The sequence below is a fragment of the Vigna angularis genome, chromosome 8 (assembly GCF_016808095.1).
Source record: "Vigna angularis cultivar LongXiaoDou No.4 chromosome 8, ASM1680809v1, whole genome shotgun sequence".
NCBI classification, from domain to species: Eukaryota; Viridiplantae; Streptophyta; class Magnoliopsida; order Fabales; family Fabaceae; genus Vigna; species Vigna angularis.
The window spans coordinates 2,282,364-2,296,074 of NC_068977.1; the positions used below are offsets into that span (position 1 = coordinate 2,282,364).

General features: G+C 36.3%; 1 protein-coding gene and 1 long non-coding RNA gene across 5 annotated transcripts in view; one reads left to right on the forward strand and one right to left on the reverse strand.

The window, feature by feature from the left end:
* Nucleotides 1–4,903, reverse strand: part of LOC108319034 (uncharacterized) — a 33,281-nt gene extending 28,378 nt beyond the window's left edge. The window contains exons 1-6 of one of the 4 annotated variants that reach the window (XM_052867467.1): nucleotides 4,779–4,903; nucleotides 4,332–4,610; nucleotides 4,218–4,248; nucleotides 4,095–4,108; nucleotides 3,962–4,012; nucleotides 2,070–2,139 (exon numbers count right to left, since the gene is read on the reverse strand). In XM_052867467.1, coding sequence (XP_052723427.1) covers nucleotides 2,070–2,139; nucleotides 3,962–4,012; nucleotides 4,095–4,108; nucleotides 4,218–4,248; nucleotides 4,332–4,535 — 370 coding nt within the window. In that variant the 5' untranslated portion in view covers nucleotides 4,536–4,610; nucleotides 4,779–4,903. Of the gene's footprint in view, nucleotides 1–2,069; nucleotides 2,140–3,961; nucleotides 4,013–4,094; nucleotides 4,109–4,217; nucleotides 4,249–4,331; nucleotides 4,611–4,718 lie in introns of all 4 variants that reach the window. The other 3 variants (XM_052867466.1, XM_017550044.2, XM_017550043.2) reach the window with 3 other exon arrangements.
* A 7,006-nt stretch (nucleotides 4,904–11,909) lies between these two features.
* LOC128193602 (uncharacterized) lies at nucleotides 11,910–13,226 on the forward strand. Its single transcript, XR_008244952.1, has 2 exons — nucleotides 11,910–12,351; nucleotides 12,432–13,226. It is a non-coding gene; the product is annotated as an uncharacterized LOC128193602 (long non-coding RNA).
* Nucleotides 13,227–13,711: the final 485 nt, after the last annotated feature.

A 13,711-nucleotide genomic window follows, 5' to 3' on the forward strand; every position in this document is an offset into this window, starting at 1 on the left:
ATAGAAGGCTGGTTGGAAAACTCATATATCTTACAATAACAAGACCTGATCTTTCTTATCCAGTGGGAGTTGTGAGTCAATTTATGCAGAATCCACATGTTGACCATTGGAATGTAGTGATTCGAATTCTCAGATACATAAAAGGAAATCCAGGACAGGGATTGTTGTATGAGGACAAGGGAAACACTCAGATTGAAGGATATTGTGATGCAGATTGGGCTGGTTCTCCAATTGATCGAAGATATACTACAGGATATTGTGTTCTACTTGGAGGGAACCTTATATCTTGGAAAAGTAAGAAACAAAGTGTTGTTGTTAGATCTAGTGCTGAAGCTGAATACCGATCTATGGTTTTGACTACATGCGAACTTGTGTGGATCAAGCAACTTCTCCAAGAGTTGAAATTTTGTGGAAATGAGTCGTTGAAACTGTACTGTGACAACCAAGCAGCCCTTCATATTGCCTCCAATCCAGTGTTTCATGAGAGAACAAAACATATAGAAATTGATTGTCATTTTATTAGAGAGAAGTTGTTGACTAAGGAACTTGTTACTGAGTTTGTCAATTCTAATGAACAACTCGGAGACATTATGACCAAATCTCTAAGGGGCCTAGGATTCAATTTATATGTTCCAAGCTTGGTGCATATGATCTATATGCTCCAGCTTGAGGGGGAGTGTTGATATATATTGTATTGTATAATTGTACTTTTAGTTTTTGGGCTTTTATGTGCTGGTCTGTTTGCTCCTTATATAGGCCATTTGGTGTAATAGAAACTTGACACAATGGAGTAATATTTTCATCTCTACATTTTCTCTCCCAAATTTAACATTCATTTATGTCTATTACATACCTTACACCTATTTGTAGCAATCTAATCTTCCAAAAAAGGAAAATAAGGAAACAATATACTGAAAATAAACTAGAAGATTCTAAAGATATTTTCTCTAATTAGGAAGATTTTCCTCTAATTACAACATTCTCTGATAGCATAAAGCTAAAAAGAAGAAGTTTTGATGATGTCTCAAAGTCAAGTCTTAAGTGCTCTTGTTGCAAGAAGATCTTCATGAAGACTTGTTTTGTGTTAAAGCTTTTGTAATTTAGTAGATTCATGTATAGGATGTGGTTTATCTTTGATTCTATATATTGTTAGACTTAGGTTGCATTAAAATTTGTTTTGAATTAGAAAATGATATCGAAGCCAATCCTAATGGAAGTTGTTGGGCCTATTAAACTATTATCGAACCACCCATAAATATCTATTAGCACACTTGAAATGCCAAGTCCTCAACATGGGTGTGTGTGTTAGAGATCCTAAATGGATTAGAGATATGATCAAATTATAATATATAAACCTTACAAGTGGGTTTTGAAGGGCTGAATTAGGCCTAAATTCACTTTACAAGAACTGTAGTTACCCGGATTGGAATGATTTCCGTCTATGTAATTCTAGTGCTCTATCTAGTTTATGGAAAGTAAAATATACAAAGCATTTTCCCGAGGGAGAGAGAGTTGTAGAGAAGAGAGAAGGGGAAAAATAAAGAAAGAACACTTTCGTTATATTGATTTACCAAATCTCACACAGAATAAAAGATAGTACCATCCTCCTAAGGACTTCCCTCCAACAAAAATTTTCCCCTCTTGCAACCAACTTACTCCTCCAATTACAAACTAACCAATTACCTTCTTCTCTTCTACCTCTCCAACTATGAAAGATAATTACCTACTTCTAACAATTTAAAGTGCCCAACAACCCCTTAGACGTGAATATTCTAAGTACTCTCCAGAAACGTATCAATGTCATCTCCTAAATGTTCAACATTGTCCTCAAGGAAAGGATTGGAGATTCCCCTACCAAATGCATCCATGAATGTTTTTCATTAAATTGCTTTGCAACATAAATATTAGGCAATCTTGGACGTAACAAAAGGTTATGAACAATGGTACCAGACAGCAAGAAGTTACTAACAATGGTATCAATATTAACAAAACAACTAAATCAACAAACTTTGCACAATGATTATATTACTCAGATTTGCATTTGACATGTTACATATACAAGTACATACTTTCAATATTGTCATCAGTACCCATTCTTTGTGTTATCTTGTTTCCCTGACCAATGTCACGAAGCTCCACCTATTATCAACAAACTAGTATTTGTTACAAATGTAGTTGATTGAGAGAGTCCCGAGTAACAACATACAACTTTAACTGATAACAAGAGCATTAGTAAGATCTCCTTTAATTGTTGTATTTCCTTAATAAAGATTGACAGACAGGTGGTATCATCTAAATACAAGACAAGGGCTTCTCCATTTTCAGTTTTTACGGAACCATGTAATAAGTTTCTAAAAACACCAAATAAGAAATAGTTAGGACAAAAAATTCAAACCCTAACACCCTCTAAAGAAAACATTACTTGATAACATCTATTACTAGGTAGATCTCATTCGTGCTTTTGCACACTGTTAGTTGTTGTAGGAAGTTCAGTAAACTTGTTTGTAGCAAATTAGTGGAGAAATGGTTGCATTATCATTCGAAACAACTACCAGCCAATGTCTCATCAGTTTCTACAAATTGTATAGCTCAATTATAGAGAAAATAGCAGAATACTTAGATTCTCAAATCAAACTTTGTTGTTACTCCTTGATCACTCTCTTTCACTTTCTCACCTTGCAACCAAATCAAATCATAAGAATATTTGGGATTTTGTATAACATCTATAGTAAGGTCATGAAAAAAATATTAGTTTATCATTTAACAGTGTATCGAAGTAAGTTTGTCCATTACCACTTTGTTGGTTTTTCGACACAGTCCAAGTGAGTTTGTAAATAGCAAACAGCGTATATACACATGCATTTTAACATGTGGATTCAAGCCAGTAAATTTACAGATAAATAAATCAAGATGAGTCATAATATAGAATTTTGGTACGAAAGATGAAAGAAACAGGAAGACAAGAAGAGGGGAAAAGGGAAGAACACAATATAGAGGATAGAGAGAAGAGGAGAGAAACAGAGGTAAAGGAAACTTTGCTCTGCACTTGACTATCATTTCAATCTATCTACATTCAGTCTAGATTCAGTTGTCTAGAATACAACAGTCTAACTTATTTACTGACAGCTACCAAATAGCTATGAAAGAAAGTAGCTGCCAAACTAAAATATTGTCTTATTTGCATTTACATATCAAACATATATGCTTTTATTATGGATAATAATAACTTGTTAGGGTCCAGAAATCTTAACTCATAAAACAAGTTATTTAACTATGATTAAATAAGTAAATTGTTACCATCTACACAACTAGTTTTCTATTCACTTTGTTCACCACTTTTCTAATATGTGAAGATAAATAAGAAAATTGTCAAAATTACTGATGAAAATTTTCCTCTACCAAATAGGATATGCAGTATAAAATTAAGGCATACTATATTTTGCACCAAGGAGTTGATTTTGTGTGTCAAGAAAAATCTTAAAGAGAGTGCAGAAAAATGAGGAAAGCAGGTTTCCTGGACACAATGGCCAAAAGACTTCCCATTAGTTACCTTTAGAAATATATACGATAGTAATTCCTTCAAAAGACAAATAAAATGATAGCATTCACTACACCAATACTATTTTCCTAATTTAAGGCATATTCAACATAGTACACTATTCCATTCCCAAGGACATATTTGAACAAGTTTCACCGTATGTCCTTCCAGGAGAGAAAAACAAAAAGAAAAAAAATGAAATTATGTTCTCCATAAGCTAAAATTAGCTCATGTACAAGTTAAAAATAATAATTAAAAGAAGCTAGAAAGTGCTTATACAAATTAGCTTATGCATTTTAGCTTATGTAAAAGTTCGTCCAAAAGTAAATAAAGATAAGCATGCTCATTAATAAAATTATGGAACAAGTATGCATTTAGGGAGGGTCAGTATGACACAAAAAAAGAGGAAAACTTAGGACAAACCTTGATTGTGGCTTTTCCTCTTCCTTCATGAGAGTGATCTACTTTAAGAACCTGAAGAGGTTTGCATCACAAACGAAAGTGTGGGATAACAAGATTCAATGGAATAAATTGATTGAGTAGTAGTATTAAGTACCTCGTAAATGCGCCCTGGAAGCAAGCACGACCAACACAATAAGAATGCAAAATGAATCTGTTAGAAAGCATACATGTCGAATTGAAACCATAGTAAAATTCAATAACCGAAGAGCAAAGGAACCTTGTTTTCCAATGATATTTCCAACTCTAATCTGCACCGCAAAAGACAGTGAAGAAGCACCTATAAAATTTGACCAAAAGCCCAATAAAATAGTCAAATTTAAAAGATGCATACATCAGAGCCAGATACTTTGATTCCCCGACGTTGAGAGGAAGACCACGGAGATGTGAACAAGTTGGTTGCGGTGGAGGAAGCACGAGACGGTGCCGATAGTGAGAAAAAATTCAATGGTGTCCGAAAATAAGAATACAAATATGAAGAGAGCCTGATAAGAGATCTGTTGTCGGAATTGGAAAGCATCAGCCGCATAGTTTGCATTCTCTAACTGTTGTTGGGTCAATTTTATTTCGGAACAAGCTGAAGCTCTTTGCGTTACTTAAAAGCTAGATATACCTGGATTCACCAGTACATTTAACCAAAACATTAATACATGTCAGTTTTTCACTTCCAAAAGCCCCACACACATAGCAAAAATAAAGAACAGAGCAACACAAAAATCACCAAGGGTATACACAGAATAACCATTCCAGTTAAGGAATAAAAGGGTGAATAACACGCAGCTAAGTGATTTCTGCACAGATGAATTGGTTTGAGAAAGCGGCTTTGGCAGCGGCAAACAGAGGAGTGGATTTTTGGATCTCCGGAGTAGTATACTGGCAGAAATTCCCAAATTCACACTGTCACGGATTATTGGAAAAAACCATATATTTTAAAACTTTTTATAATGCAAAAATGTATTTTTTAAAAACTTTAAAATTTAAAGTTAGGAAAACAATGTTTAATTAATAACTAAATAACTCCAAATTACATTACTTCAAATCTTTTCCCATCATCTTTCACATTTATTATGCTTTTGAAATATATGCAATATCATAGTCTCACGTATAATACATTATACAATAATTATGGATAATATCATTCACAAACACACAAACATAAACACGGTAAACTATCTATAAAACAATCATAATAAAGAGATATAAACATATTAAATATATCAACAATAATAATAATAAAATTTCTAATTTTCTAACATAAACAATTCAATCATAATGAATTACCCGATCTTCAACTTCGAGTTGGGTGTAGGTTTAGGGTTTAGGGTTTAAGATTTAGGGTGTAGGGTTTAGGGTTAAGGATGTAAGGTTTGAGATTTAGGGTTAAGGATGTAATGTTTAAGGTTTGAGGTTTAGGGTTCACGGTTTGTGGTTCAGAGTTAAGGGTTTAAGATTGTGGGTTAAAGGTTTAGGGTATAGGCTTCAGGGTTTAAGATTTAGGGTGTAGGGTTTAGGGTTTAAGGTTTAGGGTGTAAGGTGTAGGATTTTGGGTTTAGGATGTAGTGGTTAGGGTTTAAGGTGTAGGGTGTAGTGTGTAGGCTTTAAGGTGTATGGTTTAAGATTTTTGGTTTAGGGTTTAGGTTTTTTGGTTTGGGTTTAATGGTGTTTGGTTTAAGGGCATTATTTAAGGTTTAGGGTTTAAGGTTGAGGGTTAAGGGTTTAAAGTGTAGGGTGTAGGGTTCAAGGTGTAGGATTTAGGGTTTAAGGGTTTAGGATTTAGGCTTTAGGGCTTAGGATTTATGGGTTAGGGTTTATGGTGTAGGGCTTAGGGTTCAAGGTCTAGGGTTCAGGGTGTATGGTTTAGGGTTTAAGGTTAAAGGTTAAGGGTTTAAGGTTGAAGATGGTTTAGTGGGCAAGGTGTAGGGTTTAGGGTTTAGGTTTTTCTGTTTGGGTTTAATGGTGTTTGGTTTAAGGGCATGGTTTAGGGTTTATGGTTATGGGTTAAGGGTTTAAGGTTGATGGTTAAAGGTTTAGGGTGTAGGGTGTAGGATTTAGGATATAGGGTTTAGGGTGTAGGATTTAGGGATTAAGGTTTAGGGTTTAGGCTTTAAGGTTTAGGGTTTATGGCTTAGGGTTTATTGTGTAGGGCTTATGGTTTAGGGTTTAGGTTTTAGGGTATAGGGTTCAGAGTGTATGGTTTAAGGTTAAGGGTTATGGGTTTAAGGTTGAGTGTTTGTGGTTGATGGTTAAGTGTTTAGGGTGTAGGGTTTAGGGTTTAAGGTTTAGGTTTTAGGGGTTATGGTTTAGGGTTTAGAGTTTAGGCCTTATGGTTTATGGTTTATTATTTAGGATTTAGGGTTTAGGGTTTAGGTCTTAGTGTTTAGGGTTTAATGTTTATGGTGTAAGGCTAGGTATGACAAAAAAATCCGCGCCCGCGGATATCCGCGGATAAAATCCGCGACGGATAGTTGATACCCGCGGATATTTACTACCCGCAACCCGCGGGTAGCGGATATTTTAATACTCGCTTATAAACGGGTCGGGTGCGGGTATTATACTATCCGTACCTACGAATACCCGCTACCCGCAAAAAGTAAAAATAAAAATTTAATTTATATTTTATTAAGTTAAATTTAATTAAAATTAACATTAATTTATATTTTACAAGATTAAATTTAATTAAAATTGAATTTATATTTATATTTAATTTAATTTATATTATATTTTATATATGTTTTGTAATTCTATTTAAATTTTATTTTAATAATTTATTAAAATATATTTTTTTAATATTTGCGGGTATCCGCGAATATCCACGGGTATCTGCGGGTTTTAAAATACCCACATAAGCGGGTATCTGTGCGGGTAGCGGGTCGTGTAGCAGGTGGATTTTTTTTTTTCGGGTCGGGTTGCGGGTAGGCACTATCTGTACCCGCCCCGCCCCGTTGCCATCCCTATGTAAGGCTTACGGTTTAGGGTGTGAGGTTAGGGTTTACGATTCACGGTTTAGGGTTCAGTGTGTATGGTTTAAGGTTCAAGGTGTAGGGATCAAGGTTACGATTTTGTGGTTGATGGTTAAATGTGTAGGGTGTATGGTTTAGGGTTAAGGTGTATCGTTTAGGTTTTAAGGTGTAGGGTTTAATGTATAGGGTTTGGGATTTAGGTTTTAGGTTTAAGGGTTTAGGGTTTAGGTTTGAGGGTTTAATGTTTAGGTTTTAGGGTTTAAGGTTTAGGGTGTAAGGTTTAAGCTGTAGGCTTTAGTGTGTAGAGTTTAGCATTTAAGGTTTAGGGTTTATGGTTTATAGGTTAGAGTTTATGGTGGAGTGTGTAGGATGTAGGTGTAGGGTTGAGGGATTACGGTGTAGGGTTTAGGTTAAGGATGTAAGGTTTAAGGTTTGAGGTTTAGGGTTCAGGGTTGTGATAACTTTTTGGCAAGTATACCAAATCGTTCAAGTAATACAGTGAAATAAGTAAAAGTATCATCTCCCAAAGGACTTGTGCAACACATGACAATTCTTCCTTTTATAACTTAATTAGACATCAAAATGCTCAAAACAACACAAGAAACTCTTTTTGGTATTTTATCAAATAGTTGGTGTGCAAGGAATTTATATTTAAAAGAAACGTCGTTGGAATTGAGTTTCATGAATCATATGAATATAAAACTTTGTTCAATATTTCATTATTTCATTCAAACATTCACATCAAGGCATACTAGTCCTAATCCCTTGGCAACTAGTTCTAAATTAATATATCAAACTTTTAATCCCATAATGAATTTAACATACAATTTGCATTAAGTCTGATGCTAAGAATGATCAAGTTATTGAGTCTATCCCTAGATCCCAGTGCTCTATCTATGTCCATGTTCAAAGTTACTTTCCAGTAATCAAAGACATTCAATTAACATTATATTTCCATACAATGATAGTAAATTCAAGAAAGAGCATATGAATGAACAACGATATATTGAACAAGAAAATTACATCAGAGTGAGTTCATTACATCCAATTCCAACGAAAAAAAAATTTAACTACTCCTAGTCATCTATAACGTACACATTTGAAGCAATCCCTTGCAACAATGGTGTCTTGATGCCTTGAAGTAGTCTCCTGAAGTTCCTGAGATGTTTTCGTTTCTTTCCTCTATCTAGAACTTCTCTCTCTTTCTGCATGTCTCAAACTTAAAAGCCAATTCTAATTTAATTAATTCGCTTAGTGCACAACTATCATGCGCTTAGCGAATAATCATCTTTTTAGCTGAGCGATTTAATGTTGGCTTAGCGAGAAACATCTGACAACACTCCACTTTGATGTATAAATTCCTGTACAATTTACTACACACTTTCCTACTTTCTATTACAACTTTTTCTATGAGGAAACACATTATTTCATGAATAAATACAAATTTTGAGTTAATTAGTAAGTCTGAAAACATGTATTTTTCATACTTATCAGGTTTATGGTTCAGAGTTAAGGGTTTAAGGTTGTGGGTTAAAGGTTTAGGGTGTAGGGTTTAGGGTGTAGGGTGTAGGGTTTACGATTTAGAATTTAGGATGTAGTGATTAGGGTTTAAGGTATAGGATGTAGTGTGTAGGATTTAGGGTGTAGGGTTTATGATTTTGGGTTTAGGGTTTAGGTTTTTCGGTTTGGGTTTAATGGTATTTGGTTTAAGGGCATGGTTTAGGGTTTAGGGTTTATGGTTCTGAGTTAATGGTTTAAGGTTGAGGGTTAAAGGTTTAGGGTGTAGGGTGTAAGATGTAAGGTTTATGGTTTAGGATTTAAGGTTTAGGGTGTATGATTTAGGGATTAGAGTTTAGGGTTTAGGCTTTAGGGTTCAGGAGTTAGGGTTTATGGGTTAGGGTTTATGGTGTACGGCTTAGGATTTAGGGTGTGAGGTTTAGGGTTTATGGTTCAGGGTGTATGGTTGAAGGTTCAGGGTTTAGGGTGGAAGGTTAAGGGTTAAGGTTGATGGTTAAATTTTTAAGGTGTATGGTTTAGGGTTTAGAATTTATGGTGTATGGTTTAAGGTTTAGGGATTAGGGATTAGTGTTTATGGTTTAGGTTTTATGGTGTAGGGTTTAGGGTTTTGAATTAAGGGTTGAGGGTTGAGGATTTTTGGATGTTTAGGGTTTAGTGTGTAAAGTTTAGCGTTTAGGGTGTACGATTTAGGTTTTAGGGTTTATAGGTTAGAGTTTATGGTGGAGTGTGTTCGATGTAGGTTTAGGGTTTAATGTTTAGGGTGAAGGGTTAAGGATTTTTGGTTTAGGGTTTAGGTTTTTCGGTTTGGGTTTAATGGTGTTTGGTTTAAGGGCATTGGTTAGGGTTTTGGGTTTATGGTTTTGGGTTTATGGTTTAAGGTTGAGGGTTAAGGGTTTATGGTGTAGGATTTAGGGTGTAGGATTTAGGGTTTATGGCTTAGGGTTTATCGTGTAGGGCTTAGGGTTTGAGGTTTAGGTTTTATGGTTATGGGTTAAGGGTTTAAGGTTGAGGGTTTGAGTTTGATGGTTTAGTGTTTAAGGTGTAGGGTTTATGGTTTAGGGAATAAGGTTTAGGTTTTAGGGTTTAAGATTTATGGTATAGGTTTTAGGGTTAAGGTTTAGAGTTTAGGCTTTAAGGTTTAGGGTATAGGGCTTAGGGTTTATGGGTTAGGGTTTATGGTGTATGGCTAAGGGTTTAGGGTTTAGGATGTAGTGGTTAGGGTTTAAGGTGTAGGGTGTAGTGTGTAGGCTTTACAGTGTAGGGTTTAGGATTTGGGGTTTAGGTTTTTCGGTTTGGGTTTAATGGTGTTTGGTTTAAGGGCATGGTTTAGGGTTTATGGTTTATGGTTCGGGATTAAGGGTTTAAGGTTGAGGGGTAACAGTTTAGGGTATAGGGTGTATGGTTTAGGGTGTAGGGTTTAGGATTTTTGGTTTAGGGTTTTGGGTTAGGCTTTAGGGTGTAGGGCTTGTGGGGTAGGGTTTATGGTGTAGGGCTTGGGGTTTTGGATTTGAGGTTTAGGTTTTAGGATTCAGGCTCTAGGGTTCAGGGTGTACGGTTTAAGGTTGAGAGTTTAGGGTTAAGGGTTATGGGTTTAAGATTGAGGGTTTGTGGATGATGGTTTAATGTTTAGGGAGTAGGGTGTAAGGTTTAGGTGTTAGGGGTTATGATTTATGGTGTAGGGTTTAGGGATTAGGGTTTATAGTTTAGGGATTAAGGATTAAGGTTTAGGGTTCAGGGTTTAGGGTGTAATGTTTAAGCTATAGGGTTTAGTGTGTAGAATTTAGCATTTAGGGTGTAGGGTTTAGGGTTAGAGTTTATGGTGTAGTTTGTAGGGTGTAGTGTTTAGAGTTTAGGTTTAGTGTGTAGGGTTAGGGTTAAGGGCGTAAGGTTTAAGGTTTAAGGTTTATGGTTTAAGGTTTATGGGTCAAAGTTAAGGGTTTAAGGTTGGGGGTTTAGGGAGTAGGGTTTACTGTTTAGGGTATTGGGTTTAGGGTGTAGGGTTTAGGGTTTATGATGTGGTGGTTAGGGTTTAAGTTGTAGGGCGTAGTGTGTAGTCTTTAGGGTTTAGGGTTCATGATTTAGGGTTTAGTGTTTATGATTTAGGGTTTAATTGTTTAGGGTTTAAGGTTTAGGGCTTAGAGTTTATGCACGCCCGTACGCTCGCACGTACACACTCACGCACGTGCGCATGCCCGTCCTCCCTTACGCTTGAATGCAAGAAACACAAGCACGCAATACACACACAGATGAACACGCGCACACACGCACTCACAAACATGCACATGCAGTCACGCCCACGCATAGAATAATGCACTCAAGCTTCCCTTCGCACTCACGCACACACACATGTACACATACACACACGCATCCACACGCACACTGATACGGCTGTCGCGGCCGATCAAATTTTATGTGCAATTAAGAATGCAGTACAGTGCTAGGATGTGACTCCTAGGTCGTCTCTCAGGGACCAAATGTGGTTCAGTTTTTGTCAACACGTAATGGGGGGTTTTTTGTAGTGTTTTTGGTTGCGATAAAATTAAAATTGCGTTTAAATAAAATTCACAACAGTAAAACAAAATTTAGATAGTAAAAACGAAATTGGTACATTAAAATGAAATTACATCCACTTGAAATAGTAAAAACAATTCGGAATAACTTAAATACAGAAAATCAATTCAACATATAAAATATTTTAAAGCAAAAGAAATTTAAAGAAAGTAAAATTTTTCTACTATTAAGTGTGACCGATTCATCTACCAACGAAAATTAAAAATTGCAAATGCTTAAAAACCACTCCTTGGCCGTGAGATATTTGGCAAGCAAAGAAGAAAATATCAAAACAAATTGGTTGCCTCTTCCTTCCAGACGTGAAATTCATTCTTCTAGACACATGATCCACTAACTTGCAAAGGGAATTGAAAACAAATTAAAATAGAAACTATCTACTACTCCATCTTAGTCAACAATTCTCAAAGGAATAAAGAATGCAAGAAAGGGGCCGTGGGCCACTTCTTCTCAATCACATGAAAGAAACCACTTGGTTTAAGAATTCTGAAAACTTGCATCCATTCACGTAAATTCCTTCTCCAAAAGATGCTCTTTGAAAGCTTTTGTCTTCTTCTCCAAAGCACTCTTCACACGGCTCCACCCTCCTTACTTTCCATCTAAAATCAATCACTTCTTCTTATAATAATAACAATAACAATCCTATTCTAACAAACCAAACTCGGTGCTGCATAATGGATTCACGTTTCCCTTCATTTTAATCAAAACAAAACAAGATGGAAAGGTGCAAGGGGGCTGCTGCATGGACACAATAGCACGGCAATATCTAAAAGAAAGGTAAGGATAACAAAGATTGGAAAATAAAAACAAGTAGGACCACAACACTATCTTAAGGCAAAATGAAATGGGTATTTGCTGAATTCAGAACCTCATCACCGTGCACATCAGCAAAATAAAATGAAAGCATGATATATTACTACTACATAGACCAATTTTTCTGAGAAAGTCATGTGTTGGTGGACCAAGCACTTCATCAAGCTACTACTATAAAGAAATAATTCACATAAATTTTGCTATGGTAACCGAGAACTCCTCCTCCACATTCATCCACTTCTTCTCCACAGAAATAAGAAGGTACTCTTGCTGCAGAATTTAACACACACCCCTTCCAATATGCTAATGACCGTCCACTTTGCTGCATCCATTCCAGCTGCACTCTCCTTTTCTCCTTCTTCAACTACGTTCCCTTCTCATCAAAAATCACTTCTCCCCTTTGTAACAAATCCTTCTCTTCCTCTCTACTCTTTAGCAAGCAAATAAGTGTGTGGTTCCACTTCCTTCCAACAAAAACAAATCAACACATCCAAGGTTTGTACATGGCTCTCTTCTTCTCTACACCGAGAGTTCCATTCTCCAAGTAAACAATTTTTTTGTGATTTTTTTCTTAGACAGTAGATTCCTAAAATAGATGGTGAATCAAGTCTACAAGTACTACTATACTTCTAAATGAAGTGAACGTGTTCAGTGGTTCCAAACAAGACAGTGTGCTTCCTTCACCAAGGTTACAGAAGGCTAGAAGAGTTTATATAAAGATGCAGAAAATCAATTGGAAAATGCCATCAGAATTCAACATAAACATTATCTATTCATTCAACATGAAATACAGTTCCAGTTCTCTTCAAGAAAAACATTCAAAGTAAAAAGAAACAAACAAGTGTTGTCTGCTGCCTCTTGGCCGTGTGCCTCCTAATAGAACGTGCTCCAGTGTCTGAACAATCAAACCAGAAGCTTCCTTCCTTCTCAATCCATGCTGGGAGTCATCTCTGTACGTTGTTTTTGGGAAGAAATGGGATTGAATGATGGATCAAAAAAACTGCCGAGAAGAAGGAGTTAAGAGACCTCCAAAATCAGCATGTGTGTTGTCTCTTTGTGCCCATAGACTAGCGGCTGGTCTCCCCCTAGCAGCTAGCCTTTCCATTTTTCTTCAATCAATCGCCTCTTTTCTGCTTCCTGCTCCCTACTCCTGTTGTGTGCTTGGACGTTTCCAGCCAGCTGGACACACGGGTGTTTGGTGCCACATATGCTATCATGGATTTGGCACTTCATCTTAGGTTGACGTGGTGTTTGTTGTTGCTGTGTGCACCAAAAATTCAATCCGTGCATTTCCATTAGAAATTTCAATTGGAAATTAATAATGGCTGGCTTCTTTCCCTCTGCAAAATAAAATTCATCTTTGTTTCTCACATAAGTTTAAAATCAAATTGCTGAGAAATTTATCTTTCAGTCCTAAAAAATTATCCAATAATTTCCCTACACTTAATAATGTAAATAATTAGTCTCACACAATTCAAATTAATTAAAATAAGAATTTCTGATCGAATTAAGTACAATTCAGAAAAATGGGAAAATACTAGATATTTGAGCACACTTTCCTGATTAACTCTAGTACAATAAACTAAGTGCAGTGCAGAAAATAATGACTCATCACACACGCATAAACACAATCCCGCAGGCATGGTACACATGTACGCACGCACGTGCGCACATGGTCATGCACACTCACAAGCACGTGCGCGCACGTGCATGTTGGCTTGCTTGCATGAGGTCAAGAACCTATGCACCGATGCACATTCGCATGCATGTATGCATGTACGCACGTACTCCCTCTCACGCACTAATGCTTGCAAAATAGCACACCCATGCGCGTTCGCCCGCTCATGCACGCACA